The sequence below is a fragment of the Phycodurus eques genome, chromosome 8, assembly GCF_024500275.1.
Source record: "Phycodurus eques isolate BA_2022a chromosome 8, UOR_Pequ_1.1, whole genome shotgun sequence".
Lineage (NCBI taxonomy): Eukaryota > Metazoa > Chordata > Actinopteri > Syngnathiformes > Syngnathidae > Phycodurus > Phycodurus eques.
In genome coordinates this window covers 9,210,457-9,219,850 of record NC_084532.1, presented here as the reverse complement: position 1 = coordinate 9,219,850, position 9,394 = coordinate 9,210,457, and the positions used below count along the sequence as shown (strand labels likewise).

Below are 9,394 nucleotides of genomic sequence, written 5' to 3'. Positions count from 1 at the left end.
GATGACTGACATGCATAGATTGTGACCTTGATGACTCTTTACCTTGTTTGAGTGTACTTGATGAAAGCCATTTTAAATGTGAACGTGCGCTCGTCTGCAGGTTAGACTCACTCACACTACTGTCACTTTTAGCACCTCGAAGCTATGCCAGCGCCTTTTCCGACCACATCCACCTGTTAGGGCGTCACAACAATCCCCTTGTCACTTCATTTCCACAAGACATGCATGTGTCACATTGCACAAAGCCACAGCTGATGTCAGGACTACTGTTTCAGAAATGAGTGTTGATAAACAAGCACAAATGACATGTACTTGAGGTATTGTGCTGCATTCGGCACAGGCGCTGTTGACTAAGTCTCAACTAGTTTGCTGTCAGAGATGGGAAGTTGAGCCACATCCACGGATTGGAAACTGCTCCCAACAGCAATTACTCTGCTCACTACAACACTGTAGTTCCGAAACTTCAGATTCTCCCAATTACATTAAAATATCCATCCATCCATTTTCTGAGCCGCTTCTCCTCACTAGGGTCGCGGGCGTGCTGGAGCCTATCCCAGCTGTCATCGGGCAGGAGGCGGGGTACACCCTGAACTGGTTGCCAGCCAAACGCAGGGCACATACAAACAAACAACCATTCGCACTCACAGTCACACCTACAGGCAATTTAGAGTCTCCAATTAATGCATGTTTTTGGGATGTGGGAGAAAACCCACACAGGCACGGGGAGAACATGCAAACTCCACACAGGCGGGGCCGGTGATTGAACCCGGGTCCTCAGAACTGTGATGCTGACGCTCTCACCAGTCACCAACGTGCCGCCAACATTTAAATATTATTTTTTTTATTTTAGAGACCATGATATTCAATTTCACCTGTTTTCAGCCAAATAGCCATACCTAATGACAATAGCTTTATTTTATCATATTTAGTTTTTTAATTCATTTTTAAAAAATAAATATGCCAGTATACATATGTATTCATATTTATGTATGTGTGTGTGTGTGTGTCTGTGTATTTTCTATCTTTAGTTTGGCCATTTTTGGGAAGGAGAGGTGTGAATTTGCCTGAGGAGACTGGTAGCATTGTTGCTAATGATTGGGGAGGAGGGGCCTTGCTGGTCTCACTGATGTGCCAACAAACTAGCAAAGCATTCTGGGATTTGTAGTTTTAGCGATGCATGCGCTATATCAGGGCCCACAGATCCCAGGCAGTCCCCAATGATAACCATTAGTGCTATACAAGCTAGAAAGAGGACTCAGATGCTTGATGTTCATCTCCAACATGAATACATGTTTATTGGTGAAAGAAGAATGTGATTGGCCAGCAAAGGGTCCAGTGTGAATAACAGGTAAAATCACTTCAACAATCACTTTTAGACCAAAATGGAAACAATCATAAGTTAAAATAAATTCATTGTATTTACAAAAAAAAAAAAAAACTTTTACAAAAAACTATTTAAAAAAAGAATCCTTGGAACTATATACAAATATTTGTACAGCACTGGAGTGCTGACTTCATGCTGCAAGAAAATAGAAAAACAGAATGTTAGACTTTGTCATGTAAAAAAAGTTTCAAAGTGGTTTCTTTACTCTCGTCATCCTCCATTGACTTCCTTAAAGGATTGTTCTAGAACTCTTATAATCAGTGGCAATGCTCTCACCTATGAACGATGAAGCAGGTTGTTCTGGATGTCCTCATACACCTGGTTGTAGAGCTCTTCTTTGCATTTCAAGCCATCCAGGTACTCTGTAAAACAAAGAGAACATTCAATTTAAAAAAAATAATAATAAAACAACATTTTAATTCTATTATGAGTTGAAAAATGGTGGTGAAAAAAAAAGCGGGTTCAAAGGGTTTACCAATATCTAAGCGACTGCCTTCCATCTCTGTGCGGTGCTTGAGGTACATCGGCCAAACATGGCCTTCAAACAGGCCGGGAGGGTCTGGGACTGTGTATTGTCTTGTACTAAAACAATAAAAAAGACATTTAGTTTGACAAGTCACATGTATTGTGACAGTATTGGGTAAGAAAATACTTCAAGAAGTTCAAATGCGAGGAAAAAAAACAAGTCACCTTCTCCTCCTCTTGCACTCTTCATAGGGAATGGAGATGTAATAGCACTTGTCATAAACATCCAGCAGCTGCCTGCAGGGGCACACAGGGGATGAACAACACTTGACGCACGGTAGACGCACGTGTGTGTCAGCACTGCTGCACACTCTCTTTATCTTTGGATTCATACTGAGCACAGAGAGAGCCCCTTTCCGTTTAACTGCTTATCTCAAGCTGCAGGCGCACACACACACACACACACACACACTCTACATGTGCACAGATACGTGGTTTTTTTTTTTTGGGCATCTGTCCCAAATAGCCTCCACACCCCAAATAACCCCCAGGTCACTCATCCACTTAGGTAAAGACACTCAGCATTTCAATTCGAAACTTCCTTGTTCCCCTTTCATATGAGTATGAGTATGAGTATGAGTATGAGTATGAGAGAGAGAGAGAGAGAGAGAGAGAGAGAGAGTGTGTGCCTCTTAGTGACAATTTAATTTCTTTTAATATGATTGATCATGTATATCAGGGTAGATTTTATGACCAGAACACACGCTGACTGCAGAGCAGAAATGACATCTGTAAAGCTGATGTTTACTAAAGAGTTAAAAGAAAGCCCTGCTGTATGCAAACAATGCAAGAGGATGTAAATGTTAATTATTATTTCTGGGGAAAATAAATTACAGTAATTCCCGGTGCCCTCCCACTTTTTAGAGAAATGCCCTTATTTTAGGGCAAGAACCCCCTGTGTGGGGGCAATATTTCGTCGTGGTTGCCCCACTTAAACAAAAACAAAATACTTCCATCCGCAAATCCCCGAAATGTTTTATTTATTTATTTTTTAAATGAAAAAAGTGCCCCTAAACGGCCGTGCCCCACACTTTTTAGGGTGTTTCACTGACCCTGATCGCTAGGCAGCTTCAACTTTCTTTGGAGCCATGGGTATTTTATCTTATAAACAGCAGCTGAAATAAGTATTTAATACGTAACAATTTTTCTCACTAAATATACTTCCAAAGGTGCGATTGACCTGAAAATTTCACCAGATATTGGGAACAACCCAAGTAATCCCTGCATACAAAGAAAGTAGAACAAATAAGATCAGAAATCAAGTGTGTGTAAAAATGTGAAATGACACGAGGGAAAAAGTATTGAACATAAGAAGAAAGGAAAGAATAATTTTCCCCATGTGTCATTTCACATTATTACAGACATTTTAACAGTTTATTTGTTCTACTTTCTACGTATGGATTACTTGGGTCGTTCCAAACATCTGGTGATATTTTCAGGTCAATAAATACCACCTTTGGAAATATATTTAATGAGAAAAACAGTGATGTGTTAAACACTTGTTTCAGCCGCTGTGTGTATATTTTTTTTTATATAAAATAAGTTCAAGATTTCATTATTTATTTATTCAAACAAATGTGTGTGCTGCTTTACCCTGCTGAACTGCTGCAACACTTCCATTTCCCCGCTGAGGATTATCGTAAATAATGTACTTACGGGTCATTGTAGAGCAGGAAGCCCTCCACAATCAGGATGTGGGTCTGCTCATCTGGGTTGGCCACGTCGGAGGAAGAAGACAGCGGGACACCGTGCGAACGGGCAAACTTCACTGGATTCTCCACCCAGCCTTTGACGGTGTCGGTCATGGCCTCCATGTCCAAGGCAGTGATCACTGCCGAACAACATTACAGCAACAGGAACGGCGTAAATTAGCAAAGAAAACACAAAAAGGACTTCCGGATGTGGAGTGAAGGTCATTGGTTTTGGATTGTCCAAAAGAATGGACCCCTTTAACAGTTTAACAATACAATGCTGTGGACGGGCTGGCAGTCTTCAGTGAGGTCTTACCATCCCATTGTTTAAAGCCGTCCTCCCCGACTTCTATCTGATCGGGTTTCTGAAATAACAGTCACCAATAAAACATTGCTGCAACCTCACAGCCATCTAAACACTTTTGGGGGGTGGGGGGGATAGCATGTCAAGAGAGATGAAGGAGATGCTTTTGGCCACCGTGAGTAAAGGAGGGTAATTAAATTGAGTACAGTGTTCCCCGCTATATCGCGGGCCATCATGTGACAGTATAGAGTCCGAATTTAGAGTTGCATGCCTTCATTGTACTACCGCATTGTGTTGCAACTTGGCCTGTCATGATTAGGCTTTACAGGATTAGGATTTTTGGGGCCGATCAGCGAGTTTAAAGAAAACTATAACGGATCAGCGATTCGATCACAAGATGGGGCAATGAGTCTATTTAAATGACCTGTTCATTTAATGTATATACTTGTGTACTTACTTGCTCCAAAAATTATATTTACAATAAATAATGTGTATTTGTTCATCTATTTATGCCAGTGAGGCATGGTAACTGACATAACAAATGAATGGTCTTCTATTAGATGGCAGGAAGTACATACAGTAATTAATGTATCCACTTTTTGTGACATTTTTGTTTGTTGGTGTGCCGTGAGATTTTTCAATTGTAAAATATGTTCCTTGGCTCCATAAAGGTTGGAAATCACTGCTCTAGTCAGATAGTGTATTCTAATCAGTCAGGTCAAACCAACATTAGAACGTGGCAGAAATACTGGGTGCTAAGTTACTGTAATTAAATTACTTCACCCATACCGAGACTTTAGAGCATGATTCGACAGAACGGCGGCATGTTTACGTACAACCGTTAGTGCTAGCAGTAGCTTGCTAGGCTGCATAACGTTTTGTTGCCTGCTTCCGAGCCGTATCGTATTAAAGTATGGGAACATACCTCAAGCAAACCTTAAACGAACATCCTCTCCTGTCCTGAGCGCCGGTGACCACCAACACGTTTCCCCCATTTTATCCTTATAATACAGTCGGCGCGGTAACGAGTGTATCCAGTCGCATTTGACAAGATAAAGCCCAATGATCGTAAAACAACGGGATGCGGTGTTATCGGAATATAAGATTTTATTGCAGTAGTCTGACATAGTTCAATCGTGAAAGACCAAATTTGTAGTCTGATCCACACATTAAGTGTTGTCTGTGCCACACTGCAGACATGGTTTTTTTTTTAACAACTTTATTGGCCATTAGATATTTACAGTACTAAGTCAAAAGACATGCGACAAGGCGAAAAATAAACTAGCTTTTGAATTCAAATATACTGTGCATGATGGCGAGGCGGAGTAAATGTCTTGTGGAGCCAATCAATGACATTGATCGGATCGGCGAATGACGACATTAAAGCCGATCAGCATAAAAAGCTAATTATTGGCCAATAACGATCAAGCCGATAAAATTCGATGTAAAGTCTAGTCACGATAGATAAGCCTATCCTTATCACACAGTCCTGCAGCTCAAGGGAGCGCTAGCTTTATTTTTCATGATTTCAGAGCCTCAATTTACATACATGGTGATTTTTTTATTCATTCAAATTTGAAAGACTATGCCTCTGTGCCAAATGTTTAATATTTAAGTGCAATTTTTTGAAAAGAGCATGAGTCTGTTTTATTTATGGTTTTTGTGTTTTATTTATCGAATATATTTTATTTGTTCTAAATTTCAATGCCAATGTTCTGTATACTTTAGAATTAAAAGTTAATTGTTCTTAAAAAGGATGTACTTGAATTATTACACTCTAATACTATTTTATCAATGGCATAAAATTGAAAAAAGAACATTATGACAGTTGTTTGAAAGTTTAGAATTACTGTAAAGTCTATGCTGATTTCCGTTAGCCTGTCAATGTAGTGTTGTGTTCTACAGTATGTTAGCATTAAGCTAGCAGACTTTGGTTAGATACAATTATGTCATATGTTTGATTGAACATGTTGATGTTGAAATGTAAACATTGGCAGCACGGTGAGCAACTGGTTAGCACATCTGCCTCACAGTTATGAGAACCCGGGTTCAAATCAACCAGTACAGTACACTGGTTGCCAGCCTCTTGCCCAGAGTTAGCTGGGATAGGCTCCAGCATGTCCGCTGCCCTAGAAAGGATAAGGGCTACGGAAAATGGATAGAATTTAAATCTCTTCTGTTTTATGTGTCAGTTTTACAGTAAACTTCAACTGGGAGAGAAATTAAAAAAACTTGAAGCAAGCACACTGAGGCTCTCATTGGAAGAAGTGTGCATGCAAGACCAAACAAGTGCGAAGGAATACTTTAGTGTGCCTTAATAAGCTTAAATATGTTTAAAGGCTACGTGAGGGGTAAAACTGCATACTATATGAAAAGTATATGGTCTCTCCGTATCGTACGTTTTGATCGACTGCAGGTGGCTCTTAAAGGATATCCCCCGCGATAAACAAGGAGTCACTGTACAAGCAATAGAAAATATTACAAAGATAAGCAGATGTTAGCATGGCCGTGGGGTGGGATGTTTGTCAAGGCAGCATTAATTTTGCTTGCATGCAGGGTGTATTTAAAATAATGAAAGGGGGCGGGGGGGGGGGTGGAACACAACCCTAATTCTACTTGCTAAAACCCACCTTGAAAAAGTCGTCCTGGTGCACTACACAACAATTGGGCAATGTCTTGATCAACTTATTAGTCAGGGTGGTTTTACCACCATTAGTGACTCTGCAAAACAGAAGAAAAAGTGCAACCATGTAAAAAGAGTAGCCATGTGCCATTTGTCCTCGATGATGTTAAATATTTGTAATATTTGTTGGGAACACAGGTTAAAATGTGCCCCGATGGGACTATAATGCAGCTAAAATATAGGTGTCAATCAGATTACAATATTGTAGAGAACTGGAGTGGGACTCGGAATGTTAAATATGAATGACTGTCAGGCATGTTAAAACGTAAATGTTGATAAGTGCGTGCCGTTTGTAGCTTCGGTCGAAGCTCGTGTTTTGAATCTCCCTCCATTTTGCGTGAAGTCTGGCGCTCACGTTTTGAAATGGCCCGCTCATTTCAACGGGACGAACCAAACAACGCCGGACAGGACATTTTCAACTACTAAAACGAAGACCAAAAAAAAAAAAAAAAAAACGTTTACATGACTTGTGTGAAGTGGTTAAATAGTAGGAAGGTTAGCAAACAAGGCTCCTAATACTATTCCAAAGACTTACCCGCCAATTCCTATAACGTATTTCATCTTTTCGTCTCTTCTCAGTAGTCCTTCTCAAGTGAAGAAACACAAAGTGCCGTTAACTCCCCCCAAAAAAAACTTAAAATGTCATCAAATCGACTTTGGTCGCCGGGTAGATGGACTGTTGCCACTCTTGTACAACTGAGCGCCAGCCCCTTGCTTTTATATCTTGTGGCGGAGACGTGTGGCGTCACGGCCGACGCAGGCAGCACTCGTGCCTCAGTTTCCTGGCGTAGTGACGACACCGACCAATCGGATCAGCCTGAGCCGGAACCTCCAGCCAATCAAAACTCCATATTTGTCTGCACCTGCTCATATGGATCACCCTCAGTCGGTTCTGTACTATTCCTCTCCAACTACTCCTATCGTCCCGCTGACGTATCGCCAGTGTGGAAAACTCACGTCGTTACTCATGACCCATTCTTCCCGACACTTCAGAATTTTATCATTGCGATGAACAAAAAAATCTCTAGCTGTCTATTTCAAAATAAAGCTGGTGTTAAAAAAAATATATAATAAATAAATAAATACAATTAAACTACATTGTAATAATTACCTTATATTGGAACCGTTTATGCATGGAAAATTACCATCAGTTAAGTCTTACACTTTATTAAAATAACAAATAAATTTGATTTTGTGCCCATTCATCCAAACAGTGGAGCATCCTATCATTATGCTGAAAGCAACTTTCAATTATTTAATTAAATTATTCAATATATTATATATATTAATTATTAAATTATTTTTCCCCATCCATCCATTCATTGAATATAGTAAAACATTAGATTGTTAAGATAATTGAATTATTATATTTTGAACCCATCCATTTACATGTCAGCTCGAGCATCTTATCATTACTATGAAAAAAACAATCTATATATATATATATATATATATATATATATATATATATATATATATATATATAGATTAGAATGTATATATATACATTCTAATAATTAGTAAATGTAATTGTTAAATGTATGCACCGCATTACATGGAAAGCAAAATAGCAAAACTTTAACTCATGTTATAGACTACATGCCATAAAGTGTTATGATGATGAATGTGTTTGGTCAAATTTGTGTTATTTTCTTGTTTTCTGAAAATGTTCAAATACTACACATCCTTGTCATGCTGTTAGGTTAATGATACAATATGTGGCCTGGGATTGGCTGGTGGCCAGTCCAGGGTGTAACCCACCACTCACCCAGAGTCAGCTCACCCGCCTTAACCTTGATGAGGATAAGCAGTATAGAATGTGGATGGATGGGAGGATTTGTTGTACTTTATGAATTATTTGTTCATTTGTCACCATAAGTTTATTGCCCTTACAATTCCTTTAACAAAAGTTAATACAGAAGTCATTCATAACCTTGACAATAGATCTCCCAATAGAAGAGCGTACTACAAACTATAACATTTTATAGATTGTTCTCCCATTTTAGCTTTTACCGCTCACCTTTGAACAGACTTTTTCTCCATGCAACATGTTTCTATTTTTGTCTGTGTCTCTTTGTGAATTCTTTCAAAGTGGTGGGAGTCAGGGGGTCAGCTGTTGTGCCTCTCCCTCATAAGTGTGCTGAGGAGAAGGGTGTGATGTGCGTCTAATGTCACCATGTGATGTCACAGGACTTCCTCTTATCTAAGAAAAGATCCACACAGGTCTTGTAGGGCGAAATATGGGCAGCGGCGAGTAGGTCACCGTTGACTTAAAAGTTGGGATAAATGATGATTTCTCTCCAAAAATGTATTGGGAGACTTAGGTCCATGGAAGCGTTGATCAACGAGAACAAATGGAACCATAAAAAGCCAAAATTCAGCCTTGCCAGGGGTCTATTTAGTTGCCCAGTGTACCTTGCTATTTCATGGATTTTTTTTCCAGACTAACTTTTACTCTCCCCACTGTTCTGTTGTAAAAATGAAGCACAGATACAAGCAAAATAAATTGATTTTGAGGATGGACTATTTATTCAGTTCTATTCACAATGCAGATGTAATCCTCAAACTACGCAAAACAACTCGTTGTATAGGAATCTAAAGAGCAAAAATAGCTGGCGTCTGTGTGACTACATTGTGCTTTTATGGTCAAAAGGAAAATCATTTTGGAAAGTTCAAGTGCGTTCACATTTGTCTACACAGCATAGTTTGGCTACATTTAATAACAAGTCTATATGACTGTCATATTTCTCAATGACTTCAACATGAGGCGCTCAACAAAATCACATCAGGCTTGATAAAACATTTCT

General features: G+C 39.4%; 1 protein-coding gene across 2 annotated transcripts; it reads right to left on the bottom strand.

Annotated features, from left to right (window-relative positions):
- Positions 1–91: 91 nt before the first annotated feature.
- mibp (muscle-specific beta 1 integrin binding protein) lies at positions 92–7,300 on the bottom strand. Of its 2 annotated transcripts, none has more exons than XM_061683246.1 (8): positions 7,123–7,300; positions 6,535–6,625; positions 3,917–3,965; positions 3,566–3,740; positions 2,075–2,146; positions 1,860–1,966; positions 1,661–1,746; positions 92–173 (listed from the first exon to the last, which is right to left on the bottom strand). In XM_061683246.1, exons 1-7 carry the CDS (start codon positions 7,146–7,148, stop codon positions 1,661–1,663), a joined length of 606 nt encoding a protein of 201 aa, XP_061539230.1. In that variant the 5' UTR covers positions 7,149–7,300; the 3' UTR covers positions 92–173. The 2 variants fall into 2 exon arrangements, with proteins under 2 accessions (XP_061539230.1, XP_061539229.1); XM_061683245.1 differs by lacking the exon at positions 92–173 and adding an exon at positions 1,270–1,519.
- Positions 7,301–9,394: the final 2,094 nt, after the last annotated feature.

Bases quoted from the DNA above. Each gene is read 5' to 3' on its own strand.
- mibp (XM_061683246.1), bottom strand. From the start codon at position 7,148: ATGAAATACGTTATAGGAATTGGCGG. The intron at 3,741-3,916 runs GTAAGACCTCAC...GTTGTTCGGCAG, and splicing joins CGGCTTTAAACAATGGGATG to TGATCACTGCCTTGGACATG. The intron at 2,147-3,565 runs GTAAGTACATTA...GTGCCCCTGCAG, and splicing joins TTCCTGCTCTACAATGACCC to GCAGCTGCTGGATGTTTATG.